General features: G+C 39.5%; 2 protein-coding genes across 9 annotated transcripts in view; one reads left to right on the top strand and one right to left on the bottom strand.

Annotated features, from left to right (window-relative positions):
- Positions 1-22,865, bottom strand: part of PDILT (protein disulfide isomerase like, testis expressed) — a 158,120-nt gene that overhangs the window by 107,275 nt on the left and 27,980 nt on the right. The window contains exon 1 of one of the 6 annotated variants that reach the window (XM_074381966.1): positions 8,939-9,011. The exons of the other annotated variants lie outside the window; for them this stretch is intronic. The gene's annotated coding sequence lies outside the window, so the exon portion shown is untranslated. Of the gene's footprint in view, positions 1-8,938; positions 9,012-22,865 lie in introns of those variants that run through there. 6 annotated transcript variants of the gene reach the window in all.
- Positions 1-22,865, top strand: part of LOC101048755 (acyl-coenzyme A synthetase ACSM2A, mitochondrial) — a 38,653-nt gene that overhangs the window by 5,069 nt on the left and 10,719 nt on the right. For all 3 annotated transcript variants that reach the window (XM_010340752.3, XM_003930151.4, XM_074381972.1), the window contains exons 2-6: positions 8,960-9,144; positions 14,526-14,736; positions 18,966-19,173; positions 20,474-20,617; positions 22,053-22,203. In XM_010340752.3, the coding sequence (XP_010339054.1) occupies positions 8,968-9,144; positions 14,526-14,736; positions 18,966-19,173; positions 20,474-20,617; positions 22,053-22,203 (891 nt within the window). In that variant the 5' untranslated portion in view covers positions 8,960-8,967. The remainder of the gene's footprint in view (positions 1-8,959; positions 9,145-14,525; positions 14,737-18,965; positions 19,174-20,473; positions 20,618-22,052; positions 22,204-22,865) is intronic.

Genomic DNA, 22,865 nt, shown 5'->3' with positions numbered 1-22,865 from the left:
TCGTGTCCTTTGTAGGGACATGGATGAACCTGGAAGCCATCATTCTCAGTAAACTAACACAGGAGCAGAAAATCAAACACCGCATGTTCTCACTCATAGGCGGGTATTGAACAATGAGAACACATGGACATGGGGAGGGGAGCACTACACACTGGGGTCTGTTGGAGGGAAATAGGGGAGGGACAGCAGGGGGTGAGGAGTTGGGGGGGATGGCATGGGGAGATATGCCAGATATGGGTGAGGGGGAGAAAGGCAGCAAATCACACTGCCACACTGCCACGTGTGTACCTATGCAACAGTCTTGCATGTTCTTCACATGTACCCCAAAACCTAAAATGCAATTTAAAAAATATATATATATTCCATATATATATTCTCAAGTATATAGAATATATATAATATACATATATATAGGAATATATATGTGCATATATATATATGCACATATATATTCCATTAGTTCTGTTCCTCTAGGGAACCCCAAATAATACAGATACCCTGAGCATTTTGGCTGTTACTTCCTAGTTAAAAAAATAAATAAATAAAATAAAATACAGCGTTGGAAATCCAGCCCATTTGCTTGAATACTGGCTGGATTCTTTAAATCAAAGTCATTAAAGATTATTAGAAAGTCAAGATGGCAGATAGGAGGCAAAAGTAGCTGGCAGCCTCAGCTTGGATGGACAGCACAGCATGTGGAGACTCACACTGTGAACTTTTGCTCCAGAACTACTGCAGGAATATACCAGGAAAATAAAATAAAATAAGTATAAAAAGATAATAAAAAGATTCTGAGAGAATCTACAGGCCCTTTGAAGGAAGTGGATTGTTTGCAGGACTTGGGACACAGCCCAAATACTGTGAGTGCCCAAGCTGTGACAGTGGGAAGTGGGAATTGCCTGCCCCCAAATGGACACCCTCACTGGGAAACCTGAAGGTCTAGGTCACAGGGGAAGGATTTGACCTGAGGTGAAGCTGAGTCCATTTAAGAGAGCTGAGTGAAATACAGGGGTGGAGGAAGCAGTGGGAAAAGTCCTCTGGGCGCTTTGGGTCCCAAGAAAAGCCAGTTTTGACTTGTTTCACAGTGGGCCTTGAGGAGGGTTGTCAGAGGAACTGAGAAAAGACAACAGGAGAAGGAAACCTCCAGCTAAACTTTGTAACCATTCCAAACGAAAACTGTCTTCGGGCCAGAAGTTGGGAGAGAGCATGAATCCATTATGCAGACTCCACAGGCAGAGAGGCAAGCATGAAAGTCTTTGTTGCTCTCTCAGCTAGGAGGCTGGTAGCCTGGAACAAGTTCACAGCCCTACTCACCTCCTGCCTGGAAACAAACTCTGTGCTGTTGGATGAGGTCACTGTGGGAGTGAGCCTGGCCTTTTGGGTTGCATGGGAGCTGGGTGAGGCCTGTACTACCAGCTTTCCCCACACCCCTGACAACCTGCATGACACAGCAGAGGCAGCCATAATCCTCCTGGGAACATAATTCCATTGACCTGGGAGTCACACCCCCATCCCCCATAGCAGCCACAGCAAGGAGGGGGAATAAGCTTTGACCTAAGACTTGCCTGAGCTTGTCCAGGCCCATCAGGGAAAATATCTAGGTTAAAGTGTCACGGGATGTACTTATTTCTTTATTATGACTAACAGCTACTTTAAAATTATTAGCAAAAGCTTTAAAGTGAATTAACCTTTGAAGAAACTGTCATTTATTTGTAATGAACTAAGAGGAAAGCTTTGAAGAGGAAACTTTTATTTATTTTTATTTCCTGCAAAGTCCATTTTACTGCCACCTCTACCAGAGCAGGTGCTGGTATCCACAGCTGAGAGACCTGCAGACAACCCCCAGGGCCAGGTTGGAGCCTGATACCCCAGGTTGGGTTGCTAGATCCAGAAGAGAAATAACAATCAGACAGTTTGGCTCTCAGAAAGCCATGTCCATAGGAAAAGGGGAAGAATACTACATCAAAGAAACATCCTGTGGGACAAAAGAATCTGAACAGTAGCCTTGAGCCCAGATATTACCTCTGACAGCCTACCCAAATAAGAAGGAACCAGAAAAATAATTCTGGTAATATGATAAAACAAGGTTCTTTAACACCCCCCAAAAATTACAGTAGCTCACCAGCAATGGATCCAAACCAAGAAGAAACCCCTGATTTACCCAAAAAAAGTATTCGGAAGGGTAAGTATTAAGCTAATCAAGGAGACACAGGAAAAGATGAAGTCCAAATTAAGGAAACCAAAAAAATGATATAAGATTTGAGGGGAGAAGTCTTCAGTGAAATAGATAGCATAAATTAAAAAAAGATCACTACTTTAGAAAATAAAGGATACACATAGAGAAAAATGTGCTGAAAAGTCTCAGTAATAAAATTGAACAAGCAGAAGAAAGAACTTCAGAGCTCAAAGACAAGATTTTTGAGTTAACTGAATCCAACAAAGACAAAGAAAAAAAGAATTTTAAAAATGAACAAAATCTCCAAGAAGTTTAGGGTTTTGTTAAATGACCAAACCTAAGAATAATTGACATCCCTAGGAAAGAAGAAAAATCTAAAAATTTGAAAAATATATTTAAGGGAATAATCAAGGAAAACTTTCCTAGCCTTGCTAGAGACTTAGACATACACATACAAGAAGTTTAAAGAACACCTGGGAAATTCATTGCAAAAAGATCATTGCCTAGGCACATTGTCATCAGGTTATCTAAAGTCAAGATGAAGGAAAGAATCTTAAGAGCTGTGAGGCAAAAGCAACAGGTAACCTATGAAGAAAACCTATCAGATTAATGGCAAATTTGTCAGCAGAAATCCTACAAGTTAGAAGGGATTGGGGCCCTACCTTCACCCTCCTTAAAAAAAAATTAGCCAAGAATTTTGTAGTCAGCAAAACTAAGCTTCATAAATGAAGGAAAGATAGAGTCTTTTTCAGAGAAACAAATACTGAGAGAATTCACCACTACCAAGTCAACACTACAAGAACTGCTAAAAGGACTGATAAATCTTGAAACAAACCCTGGAAACACATCAAAACAGAACCTCTTTGAAGCATAAATCTCACATAACCTATAAAATAAAAATACAATTTTAAAAAACCCAAGGTATACAGGCAACAAATAGCACAATGAATGGAATAGTACTTCATATCTTAGTACTAATGTTGAATGTAAATGGTCCACTTAAAAGATACAGAATTACAGAATTGATAACATCGTGCCAACCAAGTATCTCCTGCCTTCAAGAGACTCATCTAATGCATAATAAATGGATGGAAATGGACACTGAAAGCGAGTAGGAGTATCTATATTTATATCAAACAAAATAAACTTTAAAGCAACAGCAGCCAAAAAAAGACAAAGAGGGAAATTATGTAATGATAAAAGGCCTTGTCCAACAGGAAAATATCACAATCCTAAATATATATGCACCTAACACTGGAGATCCCAAATTTATAAAACAATTACTGCTAGACCTAAGAAGTAATATAAACAGCAACAGAATAATAGTGGGGGACTTCAATACTCCACTGACAGCACTAGACAGGTCATTAAAACATAAACTCAACAAAGAAACAATTGATTTAAACTGTACCCTGGAATAAATAAACTTAACAGATATTTACAGAACATTCTACCCAACAACTATGGAATATGCATTCTATTCATCAGTGCATGGAACTTTCTCCAAGATAGACTATATGATAAAACACAAAACAAGTCTCAACAAATTTGAGAAAACCGAAATTATATCAAGTACTCTGTCAGACCACAGTGAAACAAAACTGGAAATTAACTCCAAAAGGAACCTTCAAAATCATGTGAATACATGGAAATTAAATAACCTGTTCCTGAATCATCATTGGGTCAACAACAAAATCAAGATGGCGGCCAGGCGCGGTGGCTCAAGCCTGTAATCCCAGCACTTTGGGAGGCCAAGGCGGGTGGATCACGAGGTCGAGAGATCGAGACCATCCTGGTCAACATGGTGAAACCCCGTCTCTACTAAAAATACAAAAAAAAAATTAGCTGGGCATGGTGGCGCGTGCCTGTAATCCCAGCTACTCAGGAGGTTGAGGCAGAAGAATTGCCTGAACCCAGTAGGCGGAGGTTGCAGTGAGCCAAGATCACGCCATTGCACTCCAGCCTGGGTAACAAGAGCGAAACTCTGTCTCAAAAAAAAAAAAAAAAAATCAAGATGGCAATTAAAAATTTTCTTGAGCCAGGCACAGTGGCTCACACCTGTAATCCGAGCCCATTGGGAGGCCAAGGTAGGCAGATGATCTGAGGTCAGGAGTTCAAGACCAGCCTGGCCAACATGGAGAAACCCCTACTAAAAATACAAAACATTAGTTGGGTGTGGTGGCAAGTGCCTGTAATCCCAGCTACTTGGGACGCTAAGGCAGGAGAATCACTTGAACCCCAGAAGCAGAGGTTGCAGTGAGCCGAGATCATGCCATTGCACTCCAGCCTGGGCAACAAGAGCAAAATTCCATCTCAAAAAATATGATTGAACTGAAGTATAATAGTGACACAATCTATCAAAACTTCTGGGATACAGCAGAGGTGGTACTAAGAGGAAAATTCATAGCCTTAAATGCCTTCATCAAAAAGTCTGAAAGAGCACAAATAGACAACCTAAGGTCACACCTCAGGCAACTAGAGAAACAAGAACAAATCAAACCTAAACCCAGCAGAAGAAAGGAAATAATCAAGAACAGAGCAGAACGAAATGAAATTGACACAAAAATACAAAAGATAAATGAAACAAAATGCTGGTTCTTGGGAAAGATTTAAAAAAATGGATAGATCATTAGGAAAATTAACCAAAAAAAGAACACAGAGGATCCATATAAGCTCAATTAGAAAGGAAATGGGAGATACTACAATTGACACCACAGAAATACAAAAGATCATTCAAGGTTACTACAAACAGCCTTCTGAAGATGAACTAAAAAACCTAGAGGAGATGGATAAATTCTTGGAAAGATACAACTCTCCTAGCTTAAATTTGGAAGAATTAGAAACCCTGAACAGACCAATAACAAGCAGTGAGACTGAAATGTCAATAAAAAAATTACCAACAACAAAATCCAGGACCAGAGGGAATTACAGCTGAATTCTACCAGGCATTTAAAGAAGAACTGGTACCAATCCTACTGACATTATTCCACAAGAGAGAAAGAATCATCGCTAAATCATTCTATGAAGCCAATATTACCCAATATCAAAACCAGAAAAGGATGTAACAAAAAAGAAAAACTATAGACCAATATCCTGATGAACATAGATGCAAAAATTCTTAACAAAATACTAGCTAACCAAATCCAACAGCATATCAAAAAGATAATCCACCATGATCAAGTGGGTTTCATACCAGGGATACAGGGATAGTTTAACATATGCAAGCCAATAAGTGTGATACACCACATAAACAGAATTAAAAACAAAAATCACATGATCATCTCAATAGATGTAGAAAAAGCATTTGACAAAATCCAACATCCCTTTATGATTAAAACCCTTAGCAAAATCAGCATACAAAGGATATATCTTAAGGTAATAAAAACCAACTATGACAAACCCACAGGCAACATAATACTGAATGGGAAAAAGTTGAAAGCATTCCCTCTGAGAACTAGAACAAGACATGAACACCCACTCACATCACTTTTATCCGGTATAGTACTGGAAGCCCTAACCAGAGCAATCAGACAAGAGAAAGAAATAAAGGGCATCCAAATTGGGAAAGAGGAAATCAAACTGTTGCTGTTTGCTGATAATATAACTGTATACCTAGAAAACCTTAAAGATTCCTCCAAAGAGCTCTTAGAACTGATACATTAATCCCACAAAGTTTCAGGATACAAAATTAATGTACTAAAAACAGTAGCTCTGCTATATGCCAACAGCAACCAAGCTGAGAGTCAAATCAAGAACTCAACCCCTTTTACAATAGCTGCAAAAAAAAAATTCCTAAGGAGGTAAAAAAATCTCTGCAAGGAAAACTACAAAACACTGCTGAAAGAAATCATAGATGGCACAAACAAATGGAAACATGTCCTATGCTCATGGATGAATAGAATAAATATTGTAAAAATGATCATATCACCCAAAGCAATCTACAAATTCAATACAATTCCCATCAAAATACCACCATTAGTCTTCACAGAACTAGAAAAAATAATCCTAAAATTCATATGGAACAAAAAGAGTCCTCATAGCCAAAGTAAGACTATGCAAAAAGAACAAATCTGGAGACATCACATTACCTGATTTCAAAAATATACTATAAGGCCATAGTCACCAGAAGAGCATGGTACTGGTATAAAAATAGACACATAGAACCATGGAACGGAATAGAGAACCCAGGAATAAATTCAAATACTTATAGTCAACTGATCTTCGACAAAGCAAACAGAAACATAAAGTGAGGAAAGGACACCCTATTCAACTAATGGTGCTGAGATAATTGGCAAGTCACATGCAGGAGAATGAAACTGTATCTTCATCTCTCACTTATACAAAAACCAAGTCAAGATGGATCAAGCACTTAAATCTAAGACCTGAAACTATAAAAATTCTGGAAGATAACATCAGAAAAACTCTTCTAAACATTGGGTTATGCAAATATTTTTTTTTGAGACGGAGTTTCGCTCTTGTTACCCAGGCTGGAGTGCAATGGCACGATCTTGGCTCACTGCAACCTCCGCCTCCTGGGTTCAGGCAATTCTCCTGCCTCAGCCTCCTGAATAGCTGGGATTACAGGCATGCGCCACCATGCCCAGCTAATTTTTTATGTTTTTAGTAGAGATGAGGTTTCACCATGTTGACCAGGATGGTCTCAAACTCTTGACCTCGTGATCTACCCACCTTGGCCTCCCAAAGTGCTAGGACTACAGGCGTATGCAAAGATTTTATTACCAAGAACCCAAAAGCAAATGCAACAAAAACAAAGATAAATAGTGAGACTTAATTAAACTAAAGAGCTTCTGCAGAGCAAAAGGAACAGTCAGCAGAGTAAACAGCCAACTCACAGAGTGAGAGAAAATCTTCACAATCTGTGCATCTGACAAAGGACTAGTATTCAGAATCTACAAGAAACTCAAACAAATTAGCAAGAAAAAAACAACAAAAAATCCCATTAAAAAAGTGGGCTAAGGACATAAATAGACAATTCTCAAAAGAATATCCAACACAAATATGAAAAAATGCTCAACATCACTAACTATCAGGGAAATGCAAATCAAAACCACATTGTGATACCATCGTACTCTTGCAAGAATGGCCATAATAAAAAAATTAAAAAATAACAGATGCTGCTGTGGATGTGATGAAAAGGGAACACTTCTATACTGCTGGTGAGAATGTAAACTGGTACAACCACTCTGGAAAGCAGTGTGGAGATTCCTCAAAGAACTGAAAGTAGAACTGTCCAGCAATCCCACTACTGAGTATCTACCCAGAGGAAAAGAAGTCATTATATGAAAGAAGTCATGACACATACATGTTTATAGCAGCACAATTTGCAATTGCAAAAATATAGAACCAGCCCAAATGCCTGTCAATCTGTGGTGTGTGTGTGTGTGTACACACACATACATACATATGAATACTACTCAGTCATAGAAAGGAATGACTTAATGGCATTCACAGCAGCCTGGATGGGATGGGAGACTATTATGCAAAGTAAAGTAACTCAGGAATGGAAAACCAAACATCATATGTTCTCACCCATAACTGGGAGCTAAGATATAAATTTCAAAGGCATAAGAATGATACAAAGGTGTATGATAGAATTTGTTAGGAAGAATTAAAAAAAAAAAAGAAAAAGAAAAGTAGAATGATACACAGAACTTTGGGGATTTGAGGGAAAAGATGGGAAGCAAGTGAGGGATAAAAGGTTACAAAATGGGTTAAGTGTATACTGCTCGGGTGATTGGTGCACAAAACTCTTTTAAATTACCAGTAAAAAACTTCCTCGTGTAACCAAATACTACCTGTTTTCCAAAAGCCTATGGAAATAAATTTTCTTTAAAAAAAAAAAAAAAGTCATTAGACTTAAATTCTACAACCTCTTCATGGTACCTTGGGTATAACTCAAAGACCAGCCTGCATAGCCTTGGAACTACCTCCTTGGAATAAATTATATAGAAACAATAATTACAACACCTATAATTTCTAAAGTGATTGTATTAGGCCCTGTGCACTAGACGCATAAGACCTAGGATTTAGGATGTTATCAGTCCAGATTGAATTTAAAGAAAATGATGCTACTTGAATTAATTAGCATTTGCTACAGTAACAAACACCCTACACATCTCAGTAGTTTTTAGTCATACATATATTCCTATGGGTCTGTGTGTTGTCAGTGGTACTGCTAGGCTCAGCTCAACTCCACATTTTTGGTTGTTCTGGGTCCCATTCTGATGGTACAGCACTGATATGGGTTGTGCAAATCTCATGCAGAGGGGAGAAATCTGAGTTTCTGATGAATCATACAGTCCCAGACACTCACATTTCATTGACTGAAGCATATCCCATGAGCAAGCCAAAATCAGCGAGAAGTAGATACATATTCTTCCTCCTGGGAAGTCACATAAAAATGAATGGGGATGTATAATCCCAGAACAGGAATGGAGTGAATTTCTGGGAACTACAATCCAATATATGACCCACTGTATTTTAAGCACAAGGGGATTTATTATATGGAATTGGGTGTTCATAAAACTGTCAGAGGTGTTGAAGATGTAGGATCTGGGACTTTTTCTGTATCCTCTTGTGCCTATAGAAAACAGCACCCCACAAGGACACTGAAACAGATGCTGAGTGCCAATTTACTCATAATCACAGCAAATTAATTCCTGGGAAGAATTCTATAAGGTTTGGATGAATCTCCTGAAGCTGCTGATGATCAGTAGAGCAATCTGTTAAAGAAGCTCTCACCTGTGTCTCTTCATTTTACAGGTCTGAACATGTATTGGCTGCGAAAACTTCAGGGACTTCGCGCCCTCTGGGGTACTCAGATGCCCAGCCATGCTCTCCATATTAATAATAGGCAACTGGTGTCTGTGCAGTGGGGCCACCTGGAAGTTCAACCCACGTTTAACTTTGCGAGAGATGTGATAGATCACTGGGCTGAGATGGAGAAGGTAAATGGGGAGGAAAAGAGGCACAGAGTGAGACGATGTGGTTGACTTTTAAAATTCATCCATTAATTTAGTAAATATTTGTTAAGCACTTATCACATGTCAGGCACTGTAATAAGTTATGGACAAGACATTCATCTTCCATGAAGACAGCATGATATGGGAGAGAGATACCATAAGCTTGGAAGGAAGAAAGGCACAGAAGTGTGGCAACCTGGTAACTTCCAAGCAGCCAATACACAGTTTGTTTACATTGTATGGAGACCGCATATGCTCTGTTGTGACCTTCCAGGGTGAAATGAAAACTAGTGTTCCGGGGTCATAGAAGTGGTGTGTTTGAATCTAATAACAGCAAATCAAGCCTGGGCAACACAGTAAGACTCTGTCTCTACCAAAAATGTTTTAAAAAAAGTTAGCCAGGTATGGTGGTCCACACCTGCAGTCCTAGCTACTCAGGAAGCTGAGGTGGGAAGACTGCTTAAGCCCAGGAGTTTGAGGCTGCAGTGAGCTATGATAACACCACCATACTCCACAGAGTGATATTCTGTCTCAAAAAAGTTGGTGGGGGGTTGCAAATCAGCAGTGATCAAAGACTGAGTCTTGCCAGGAAGTTAGGTAACATGTCCCTCTCATTAGAGGTGTGCAAGCAAGATAGTTACTAGGCAACGATTATCAAAAGAGCTCCAAAATGAGACATCCAACATAGAAAAAGATGATGAAAATTCTGAGTTTCCTTTCCAGCCCTGAGCTGCTAAAATTTTAATCCATTCATAGCTGATCCATCAATTGCCTTCATTTGAAGTCCTGTGACTCTTTCTGTAGGATTGAAGGATTCATTCTGGCTAGGGTAGGGGAAGCAGTGGAGCTACCAGCATGAGCTTGGCACACTGGTACTCAAAAAGAGTCATGATTATGACATGATGTCCTGAGTTCCCAACACTATGAAACAGCCTTAGTGTAGAGATTGCAAATGCCTTGCCCCGAAGCTGAAGACGGCCCTGGGTTCAGGTACTCTTAAAAAAAAAAAAAAAAAAAAAGTCAACATTTTAAAATTGAAAATTTTCAAATAAAAATGTAGATGTGTGAATTTTTTAGAAAAAGTTATGCTTCCTTTAAATATTGAGTAAGACCTTTTAGATATTGAGGAAGCCCCTTCCTATTGTGACTCTTTCTGCAGGATTGAAGGATTCATTCTGGCTAGGAGTAGAGGAAGCGGTGGTGCTACCACCATGGGCTTGACACATTGGTACTCAAAAAGAGTCATGATTATGACATGATGTCCTGAGTTCCCAACACTATGAAACAGCATTCTGAATTCATAAAAGTAAGCTTGCTGTATAAACATCAAAAGACCTCTCCATTCACAGATAACACCATTAGCAAAATCAATGACTAATGACAACTGTAGGGAAAATATTCAACTTATATGACAGCAAAAAGTTAAAAATATAAAATGAGCTTATAGAAACCAAGAATAAAAGGGTGCAACTCAATATAAAAGTGGGCAAAGTATATGAACAGACAGGTCACCAAAAAAGTGAACTCAAATGGCCGTTAAACATAAAAAAATCTCACCCTCCCTCATAAGAAGAGTAATGCAAGTGAAGATTTTGCCAAAATAACATTTTTGTACCCATCGTGTTAAATACAAAAGGTTGTTTTTTTCCTTCAGAAAACAAATTTAATTATCACAAAGCATCATAGTGGAAGAATGAGAGATAATTCTCAAATCTGCCCCCTCAAAAGCTCAGAGCCTAGGGTTTTCAAAAGACAATTTGGTGGGCAGGGTCTAAGAAACTGGTGCTACTGATTGGTTGGGAATGAAATCATAGAAGTGTGAGAAATGTCTTCCAGTGCTGAGTCTGTTTCTGGGTGAGGCAGTTACAGGACTAGTAAGGTGAGTTCCTTGCTATGAGTCATGGGCCTAGGTAGTGTCAGTAAGTTTGCCAGAATGCAAATGTCTAAAAAATATCTCAAAGGCCAGTCTTAGATATTACAATAGTGATGTTATCGATAGGAGCAACTGGTGAATTTACAAATTGTGTGACTTCTGGTACATGAGTCCTAAGCAGTAAGCAAGCTAGGGAACAATGGATGGTTATCGCTTAACTATGCTTATAGCTTAGCAGAGTTGAAGCCCCTACCATCTACCATAATCCTAATCCTTTGGAATTGCATTAATTTTACAAAGAGGTTTAGATCCCTGAACAAGAAGGGAGTTGGTTTCAGGAAGGGACATTTATCATCCTTGCCTTAAATTTAAATTATAAACTAAATTCCTCCCATAGTTAGCTTGGGAGGAATGAGCAAGGACAAAATACAAAAGTTCAACAACTCTATTGGCAAGGCTGTGAGGAAACAGACACTTTCATGTGTTGCCACAAAGTGGTATAACTCTGATTGGAGGCAAATTTTGAAATATCTAATAAAATTGCCAACACGTTTTCTCTTTTATTTTGCATCATTACTCTCAAATTATGATCTGGGAACCCCTGAGGATACATGAGTCTCTTTCAGGGGATATGTGAAGAGTCTATTTTACAATAAAACAGAGAAATTAGAACCCTCGTGCATCACGATGGATATGTAAAATGTTACAGCTATTATGGAAAACAATATGACATTTTCTCAAAAAATTAAAAATTAGTATTACCATTCAGCAATTCCAACTCTGGGTATACACCCAAAAAAACTAAAATCAGATCTCCAAGAAATATGTGCATGCTCATTTTTACAGTAGCTTAATTCACAGAAGCTGGAAGATCAAACAGCCCAAATATCTATCAACAAATAGATTAAAAGTCTGCTAAAGAGAGATTATTCTATTTTTCTATGTGAGAAGGACATCAGAATTGGGAGGTCAGGAACAAAGTGATATAGTTTGGATACATGTTTTCTTCAAATCTCATGTTGAAATGTAATCCACAGTGTTGGAGGTGGGGGCTGGTTGAAGATGTTTGGATCATAGTGGGAGGTCCCACACAAATGACTTAGCACCATTCCTTTGGTTATAAGTGAGTTCATGAGAGATCTGGTTGTTTAAATATATGTGGAACTCCCCATGCTCTCTCTCACACTCCTGCTCTTGCTATTTGGTGCACCTGCTCCCCCTTCACCTTCTTCTATGATTGTAATCTTCCTGAGGCCATCACCAGAAACAGATGCCAGCACCATGCTTCCTGTACACCCTGCATAACTGTGAGCCCATTAAACTTTTCTTTTTATAAATTACCCAGTGTCAGATGTTCCTTTATAGCAATGCAAAAACAGCCTGATACAGTACCTTATATAAATGAAATCATATAGTATTTGTTCTTTTGTGTCTGACTTATTTCACTTAGCATGTTTTCAAGGTTTATCCATGTTGTAACACAGGTCAGAATTTCCTTCCTTTTAAAAGCTGAAATAATATCCCATTGTTATATATATGCCTAATCCATCCATTATTTATCTATTCATCAAGGTCAAATCTTTATTTTTCTTTTTTCTTTTTTTGACAGAGTCTTGTTCTGTCACCAGGCTGGAGCGCAGTGGTGTGATCTCGGCTCACTGCAACCTCTACCCTTCTGGTTCAAGAGATCCCCTGCCTCAGCCTCCCAAGCAGCTGAGACTATAGGTGCATGCCACCATGCCCAGCTAGTGTTTTGTATTTTAGTAGAGATGGGATTTCACCATGTTGGTGAGGATGCTCTCAATCTTCTGACCTTGTGATCTATCCGCCTTGGCCTCCCAAAGTGCTGGCACTGCAGGCATGAGCCACCACGCTCAGTCCAGGTCAAATATTGAATACTTTGTTGCTTAAAAATTTCGTCTGTCAGATTCCCTAAGTCATTACTCTTAAGTTGAAACTTCCATATATCCCTAGGCTATGAAAACAATGCAGCCAAGTTAATTGCTAAAGTATAGGAAGGGGGACCTTTGTTTCAGTTCCCAATAAGTTCCTTATTTCCATCTGAAATTTGGTCAGCCTGGATTTCACTGTCCATATTTCTATTAGCATTTTGTTCACAACTATTTAATCAGTAGCTAAGATGTTCCAACTTTTCCTCATCTTTCTGTCTTCTTTTAAGCCCTCCAAACTCTTCAATTTTTTTCTCACGACCAAGTTCCAGAGTTACCTCTACATTTTGAGGTATCTTTATAGCAATATGCCATTCCTGGTACCAATTTTCTGTACCAGACTGTTCTTGTGTTGCTGTTAAGGAATACCTGAGACTAGGTAATTTATAAAGAAAAGACGTTTAATTGGCCCACAGTTCTGCACAATGTACAGGAAGTGTGGGGCTGGCATCTGCTTCTGATGAGGGCCTCAAGAAGTTTGCAATTACGGTGGAAGACAAAGAAAGAACAGGCGCAACAAATGGCAAGATTAGGAGCAAGAAAGAGAGTGAGAAGGTGCCACTAACTTCTAAACAACTAGATCTTATGTAAACTCAATTTATCACGAAGGGGATGGTGCCAAGCCATTAATGAGGGACCTGCCCCCATGATCCAATCACCTCCCACCAAGCCCCACCTCTGACACTAGGGATTGCATTTCAACATGAGACTTGGAAAGAACAAATATTCAAACAATATCATGTATCTAGAATAGTCAAATTTATAGAGACAGAAAGTAGAATGGTGTTTATCAGGGCCTATGGAGAGACAGGATGAGGGGTGATTGTATAATGGGGACAGTGTTTTTGTTTTGGATGATGAGAAAGTTCTAGAGATGATGCTGGTGATAGTTACATAACAATGAGAATGTGCTTAATGTCACTAAACTATACACTTAAAAATAGTTAAAATTGGAAATGTTATGTGTATTTTTACCACACAATAAAAAAAAGTAAATAGTTAGACAGAGATAAATATATAAATAAATCTAAAGTGGTATTTGCCTTTTTATTCTCATTCTTTCACAAGTACACAATAGCATTTTCCAGAAGGTACGTGTTGGCACTCACAACAGAGTGAGTGCAGAAGCAGACAAGAGGATCTGATGTTATTCTACTAAGACATTAAAGTGAATTACAGAATAAATAGATGCAATAAATAAATAAAATAATGCCACTTTCCTCATTTTTTTATTTTGAAAAGTATACTTTCTTCATCATTATAAAAAATTATGCATGCTAATATATAATGGCTTTATTACTGTTATTTTCTTAAAGCATACATTTATAAAACTTCTGTTTTAATATCAACTATGGTAAATATTGATAAATATCACTTATATAAATAACAACTCTTTAGGGTTTTCAATATTTTTAAAGACTGTATGGAGGTGCTGAGATTAAAAAAGCTTACTAAGCACTGACTTGGCAATCCCAAAACTTGGAATTTATTCTACCTGCTTGTGTACCAGTGCCACCTAATCAGCAGGGCTTCTCTTTCCTCAGGTTGGCAAGCGACCTCCAGACCCAGCCCTGTGGTGGGTAAATGGGAATGGGGAGGAAGTGATGTGGAACTTCAGAGAACTGAGTGAAATCAGCCAGCAGGCAGCCAACGTCCTCTCGGAAGCATGTGGCCTGCAGCGTGGGGACCGTGTGGCAGTGGTGCTGCCCCAAGTACCTGAGTGGGGGCTGGTGATACTGGGCTGCATTCGAGCAGGTTGGTAACTAACTACCTGGACAGAGAACTGTCTTCCTTGTGAAGAAAACTGATAGCAGAGAAATGCAGCCACCTCTCCCAAAAGAAGTTCCCTCCTTGGAGCATGCTGTCCTCCCTCATATGAAGAAAGATATCTCCCTTCTTCCATTCATTTAAGCAAACTATGTGCCAAACACTTACGCAGAGTGAACAACAACAGCAACAACAACAAAAACATAGTCTATATGTTCATGGGATTTACAGACCTCTGGAGAAAGCTCTTAAACTATTAATTGCACAAATAAGTATTTAATCACAATTATGATAGGTGCCATGAGAATTCTATAAAAATCTATAAAAATAAGTTTGGCAAACTGTGACCTGCAGGCCAAATCCTGCCCACAGCTTGTTCTTACAAAGTTTTACTGGAACACAACTATGCCCACCTGTTTCCATATTATATGTGGCCATTTTTGCACTATAGTGGCAACTTGAGTAGTTGGAGTAAGAGAGTGTCTAATCCACAAAACCTAAAATATTTACTATTTGGCTTTTTGCAGAAAAAGTTTGCCAACGCCTTGTCTAAAAGGATACTTGAACTAACCAATATGAAGAGTAACAAAGTCTCAATGGAAGTGATATTTGAGCTGAGATCTGCAGGATGAGTAGGATTTGGCCAAGAGATAGAGAGGGTTGTGCCAAGCAAAGGGAACAGCACATGTGAAGATGTAATCATCTGATGATTTCTTCTTGCCCACTACCCAGAAACTCCAAACACTGAAAACAGTAGGAGTTGCAGTAGAGAAGAATCTAATAATTGCATAGACCACCAAGTTGAATTATGAAAGATGTTTTTCAAATCCACCTCCCTAGGAAATCAGAGACCAGTCTTTTTCAAAGATGCTTTGGCATTCAGTGGGATAGGGAATAGGAAATGCTGACTGATTGGCTGGGGATGAAATTGTGTGTTGGAGCTGTCTTCTTGTGTTGAGTCAACTCCTCAGAGATCACAGAAATAGCTGAGTTAGTTTCTTGGTATCAGTTACTGGTCTGGGTAGTACACACTGGTCCATCAGAGTGCAAGGTCTAAAAAACACCTTAAACATTAGTCTTAGGTTTTACCATAATGATGTTATCTATAGGAGAAATTGGGGAGGTTACAAATCTTGTGACCTCTGACTACATGACTCCTGAATTATAATCCTAGCCTTGTGACCAATTTGTTATCTCTCCAAAGGCAGATTCAATCTCTAAGCATGGCGGCAGTTAGTTTCAGGAAAGAGCTATTATCATTTTTGTTTTAAAGTTAGTCTATAGGCTGGATTCCTCCCACAGTTAGCTTGGACTATGCCCAGGAACGAGCAAAGACAGATAACTTTTGAAGTGAGAAACAAGATTAAGTAGGCCATGTCAGATTTTCCTCAGTGTCATAATTTTGGTAAAGGCAGTTTCAAAGCCACAGGGGAGGGAAGCTTGAAAATTATGAAAGAACCTAAAAGGATGTCTGTGTGCCGAAAGTCCAGGCCATAAAAAGAAAGTAGTGGCAATAGAATGAACATGTAAAGATGGCCAAGTACTAAATTGACAGTGCCTTGTGGGCCATGGTAAGAGTTGTAGACACACACCCAGTGGTAAATGGGAAATGACTGATGGATTCAGTGACACTCAAACCATTGATGCATTGAGTGACATGATCATCCTCTGTTTGGATAGTCATATTGGATGCTCAATAGAGAATGGGATGAAGAAGGCAATAGTGGAATTGAATTATCAGATAAGAGATGAAGGGATGATGACGGTTTCAACTTGATTTTGGTAGTAGAAATGGAGACAAGTAAATTTAATACACAATTAGGGGGAACTAGTAACAGGGTTTTTCAAGGAAGATGCCAGGGAGAGAAAGAAGTCACAGAGACTTCAGCAAGTGGGTGGATGGTGCTGTCTTTTAATGGCGTGAAGAACACAGACATAGGAAGAGGCACAGGTGTTAGGAAGAGATGATAAGTTCAATTTGGGCATGTTGAGTCCAAGAGGTCCATGTGATGTTCAAGAAGTGACAACAAGTTGGATTTAAGGGTCCAAAATCTGAGATGGAGATGGAAATTTGAGAATCATCAACCTTAACATTAAAAGGATGAGAAATACAGTGGTATAAAAAAGAACCTCAAGAAACTCTAGCAACCGCCTTCAAAAATTGGCCCTTCCTACCTCTGCTTACACACAGCCTAATCCCAACTAAAAGTCCCACCCACTAGATATTCTGGGGACAATGGGCTAAGCGTGAGCCTGGGTAAGGAGGAAGACATAAACGTAGCCAGGAATTCAAAACTACCAGAGGCAACCAAACCAATTGCAGGAACCTGGAAGCTCATGGAAAGAGAGAACAAGCCAGACAGAAAGGTGTCATACTGAGATTATATCCAGGAGGAAAAGAGAATTCAGAGGAAGAAATGTGTTTATTGTTCCGTGTCTGACTCAATATGACCATCATGGTAGAGAGACATTTGAAGATATTTGCAGGTGTGCAGTGAGAATCCCAAAATGTTAAGAGTTAGAAGGAGGTGAGCTAAGGTTAAAAGCTATTTAACAGGTGGGGCATGTGGTTTAAGCTTCATAAAAAATGAAAGTGTAGATATTCTCTTCTCCCTGCCTTCCCTCCTTCCTTCCTTCCTTCCTCCCTCCCTCCCTCTTTTCCTTGCTTCCTTCCTTCCCTCCCTCCCTCCCTCCTTTCTTTTCTTTCTGTCTCTTTCTTCTCTCTCTCTCTCTCTCTCTCTCTCTCTCTCTCTCTCTCTCTCTCTCTCGACAGAGTCTCCCTCTGTACTCCAGGCTGCAGTGCAGTGGTGCAATTTTGGCTCACTGCAACCTTCACCTCCCAGGTTCAAGCAATTCTGCCTCAGCCTCCTGAGTAGCTGGGATTATAGGTGTGTACCACCATGCCCAGAAAATTTTTGTATTTTTAGTAGAGATGGGGTTTCACCACATTGGCCGGGCTAGTCTTAAACTCTTGACCTCAAATGACCCACCTTCCTTGGCCTTCCAAGGTGCTAGGATTACAGGAATAAGCCACTATGCCTGGCCCTAAGTCTAGTTATTCTACAGAAGATTTTTAAAATCAAAGGAATTTCATTAAGATAGTAAACAAGAACAAGAAATAGGAAGGTGATAATCGTGGGGTATAAAAACCTCAGTTATGTGCAAAGAATAAGTCTAATTTTTTAAGATAAATTGCATAGCATGCTAAATATAGCTAAAAATTGAGTACTGAAAATTTCACTGAGCATAAATTTCTAATTCTCATCACGAGAAAAATGTTAAATATTTGAGGTGATAGATACATTAATTAGCTTAATTTAATCATCTCACATTGTCTTCAAAATTATAACACCACTTTGTACCCAATAAATATATACAACTCTTTTTTTTTTTTTTTTTTTTTTTTTTGAGATGGAGTTTCGCTCTTGTTACCCAGGCTGGAGTTCAATGGCACGATCTCGGCTCACCGCAACCTCCGCCTCCTGGGTTCAGGCAATTCTCCTGCCTCAGCCTCCTGAGTAGCTGGGATTACAGGCACATGCCACCATGCCCAGCGAATTTTTTGTATTTTTAGTAGAGACGGGGTTTCACCAAGTTGACCAGGATGGTCTCGATCTTTTGACCTCATGATCCACCCGCCTCGGCCTCCCAAAGTGCTGGGATTACAGGCTTGAGCCACCATGCCCGGCTTAAATATATACAACTCTTTTTTGTATGTACACATACATGTAAAACTAAAGGCACACTCATCTAAGAAAATGCATTTAGTGTCCCAGGGTTGGAGAAATAACAAGGACCTAGAGCTATTGGTATCTCAAGACCATGGACATTTCTAAGTGCCTTTCTTCATGATTCTTTAATTATCACACGAGAGTTCTGAATACAGCAAACTCCTGTAGAAAAAAAAATTTTTTTTTGAGGAGAGTGGGTGAGGAGAGTGGTATGTATATGTCTTAGACTGTCAACAGTGTGACACTAGCAACTCAGTTTCTTTTCTTTGTCTCAGTAGGGCCCTTAAGACTCTGACAATCCAGGGAATATTGTAGATTTCATTCACTCCCTAATCCTTGGTCCCCTTTGTTATTGACATTCTTCATTGGTCATTACTTTCCCATCTTCTCCTTCCCCACTTGCTCCCTGCTGGATGTTTATATCAGGTTTCTCTAGGGACAAGGAAAACCATCCTTTCCAATTCTCTAAACTGTTGGCTTCTTTAGGCCTCGTCTTTATGCCTGGGACCATCCAGATGAAATCCACCGACATACTGTATAGGTTGCAGATGTCTAAGGCCAAGGCTATTGTGGCTGGAGATGAAGTGTTCCAAGAAGTGGACACAGTGGCATCTAAGTGTCCTTCTCTGAGAATTAAGCTACTGGTGTCTGAGAAAAGCTGGGATGGGTGGCTGAACTTCAAGAAACTACTAAAGTGAGTATCTACATGTCTCAGCCTGGGTTTTTAATAAAACTGGAAACAGAGCCAAGCACTTGGGTGCAGGTGCTTTATTGAGGAGGCACAGGAAGCAGCGCATGGGACTAGGAAAAATGAATCTGGAAGAAATAAAAGCTAATACAAGGGTTTTTAATCAAGTAATTGTAAGAACTAAATGGGGTTTGATCTGCCTGGGCCTTCTGAGCAGCACACAGAATGCCTCCCAGGATTGTCCACTAAGGGACTGACAAGCACTGACCCATCAGCATCTGACTCCCACAGGCTGAGGGTTGTCCTAGGAGTGTTATTGCCTCCACACTTCTGGGCTGCACACTCATGCATGAAGAGTGACTCAAAGTTTCATGCTATGGTAAAAAAGAGAAACTATGGGGCACAAAGTGAATTGCTTGAGGTGCACACTAGAAACAACATGGTGTTAACAACAAGTGGGTTGTAACCCACCCAGAACTATTTACTGCAACTATGGTGAGGCCAAGGTCACGAGGGAAAGCCCAAGAGATGGCTGATATACCAAGTTTCTAGGCTCTTCTTCCCACCTCTGTATCTCTAAGCGAGGCTGATTAAGGGCAGAGGTCTCTCCATGTGTCCTTCCGAAGTTGACAACAAGACTGGTTGTACTAATTATTTTCTCTTGACTTATCTGAAATCCTTCTATTAAGGACACATATAATAGGAAACTTGAAGGGATAACTTCAGCTTTTCATTTCTAATGCCATTGTCTTTAAGGTAGCTGTCATAGAAATAAATAACAAGATGCCTGCTCTTAAAGGCTTAAAATCAGGACACTGGAGATGTCCAAGAGATGCGTAGGTGCTTCCAGGGAATAGAAGAGGGTGCCAATAAAGTACTGGGAAAACTCATATTAATTCCATACTTCCTGTGTACTTGGTGTCATGCCAGGGTTCTTCACAATAATTAGATTAGCATTTATTGAGTTCTTGCTAAGCAAATTGCTCATTTCTTTGGTGGTGGAGTTAACTTTCTCAGTAACTCTATAAGACTTGATCTTGTTTTTTGCAGATATAAAGTGAGACTTAGAGAAGTTAAATAACTAGTTTAAGGTTGCATTGATAACAAAGTGCTAAACTTTAGTGGTTTTCAGACCAACTCTGATTGACTCAGACTCCCATGATCTTAACTACTCTATAGCCTCTCTTCTGAGGTGGGTTGATCAACTTGCCCTTTTCAGCACAACAGGTGGTGAGAAAAGATGGGTCACTGTGACATCCAGTGTCCAGGCTAGATCTGACAAAATGACAATCTGTGTCTCTGTCAGGGAGGCATCCACCACTCATCGCTGTGTGGTGACTGGAAGCCAGGAACCATCTGCCATCTACTTCACTAGTGGGACCAGTGGTCTTCCCAAGATGGCAGAACATTCCCATTCGAGCCTGGGCCTCAAGGCCAAGTTGGATGCTGGGTAAGCTGAGCTCTTTCTCACTACAGAAAATTGCATGACCAGGCATGAAGACTTTTCTGAGTTCAAATCCAATGCTCCTGGGCTGGGCTACCACCTTGGGCTTCTGAGAAAGAAAATTGGGAAGGAAAGCTAAAGAAGACATGGCTTTATCTGTTGGGTATTCAGCCATCTTCAATGGGACATATCTTTTAGATAACACAGGGTCTCAAAACTTCTTCCATGTTTTGAGCCATGTCCCTAGCAGGGTGAATAATTAGAAAAAGGCTTACATGCATTTCCCCAGACTGATCTCTATGTTGTTCTTTGGTATGCTGGCAATTTGCTTTGATACTACCCACATTCCAAAGAGCACTTTTTGTCCAAAGCAAATTACTTGGCAAACTCATTGAAATGAGTAATATAATTGAATGAATTTGTGAACCAAGATCTCAGGATTTCTGGATCACAGACCTCATAGTTGAGCATTTTTTTTCACTGCTACATTAATCCTGTTTGTGGAACCAGGAAACACTCTGTCAAGGTCTTCATGCAATGATAACTAGAAACCTTCAGGATTTTTTAGTAGATCCCACCTTCCATGTTAATTTTATTATTAGAATGAGAAAATATTTTAATGTAAAAATTAGAAAGTGTAAATGTTCCATTTATGAGCCCATAGTGACAGCAAATTAAATAAATTAGTAAAAATTATTCAATAGAAATGCTACAGTCAAAGACAGTTTCTAAGAGATGGGGGATACATTACTAATATGGAACTAAGATATTAAATTCCCCTCCCCCCAAAAAATTTGGTCTTGCTCTCTAACTTCCCTACAGAGCTGAAAATACTAACCATCTTCAGCAAAGAAGATCTACTATGGCAGTTCCCAGTCACAAGGAAGTTCTTCATGTCTAGCCTAAATCACTCCTGCTTTAAGAAAGCCCTGAACCTTTTATTCAGCCCTGAAGAGAAAAAAGTGACAAGTTCACTTAGTGTAAGACCCTCAGTTCTGTGGGCAATTCACAATACTTGAAGAAAAGAGAACCAAAGTTCTATTCAGCCAAACTTGAACTTGGCAAGGCATCTGTTAGAATATTAGTTATGCAGATGCCTTTTGTTAGTAAAAATTTTCTAGGTGGTTACCACATGCATGCCAGAAACTGTACTAAGTTCTGGGGTTAAAATGAGAATGAGATCCAATTATATGTTAAGTCATAACAGCTGGGGTCACACCTTCTGAACACTCATCTCCTGTTGATGCAGGATGTATGGATAGAACAACTTTCCTTCTCCCTTCCTACTTATAGTTAGACATATACTTACAAACCTGCAGGCAGATACACACACACCTTTGCACACAGACCTCCCTCGCCTCCCCTACACCTTAGTGTCCCACACATCCAAAGATCAGCACTCACCCACCTATATGTACATGTGTTTTGCCTTTGTTTTCAGTTGGACAGGCCTGCAAGCCTCTGATGTAGCCTGGACCATAGCAGACACAGGTTGGATAGTGTACATCGCATGCTCATTAGAATCTTGGGCAACAGGAGCATGCACATTTGTTCGTCTTTTGCCAAAGTTTGACCCACTGGTTATTCTAAAGGTAAGAGAGGATCCAGTTTGCATCAGTTATTCGGAGTGAGCCCAAGGTTTGCACACTTCAATTTATTGTAGTTTGTTTCAATTCATCTAAATTTGCTAAACCCTTGCCATGTGGTGAACAGTGTTCAGTAAGCATAAAAAGCAGTTGATACATACTATTTACTATAATATCATCATTTAAAATCATGCTGCAGATTGGTATTAATTGAACTGAAAATATTTGTTACCTAAATTGTCAAATGATAAAAGCAGGTTACAAAATGTTATGTCAAGATTCACCCCATTTTTGTTTTTAAAGCATATATCCTTGCATACTGTCTAGCTAATTTTAAATCTACTTATAAGCCGGAAGCCCCACTTCAAGTTGTCCCACCTTTCTGGACCAAACCAATGTATTTTTTAAATGTCCTTGATTGAAGTCTCACATATCCCTAAAATATATAAAACCAAGGTGCACCGTGACCACTGCAGACACATGTTCTCAGGACTTCCTAAGGGCTGTGTCCAGGCCATGGTCACTCTTATTTGTCTCAGAATAAATCTCTTCAAGTATTTTACAGAGTTTGACTCTTTTGATTAACAAACTCAATCCTCAATGTCACAGTATTAAGAGGTGGGGCCTTTAAGAGATGATTGGGCCTCAGGAGGGTTTAATGGATTAAC

This window comes from Saimiri boliviensis, chromosome 12 (assembly GCF_048565385.1).
Source record: "Saimiri boliviensis isolate mSaiBol1 chromosome 12, mSaiBol1.pri, whole genome shotgun sequence".
Taxonomy (NCBI): domain Eukaryota; kingdom Metazoa; phylum Chordata; class Mammalia; order Primates; family Cebidae; genus Saimiri; species Saimiri boliviensis.
This window is presented reverse-complemented; position numbering and strand designations above follow the sequence as displayed.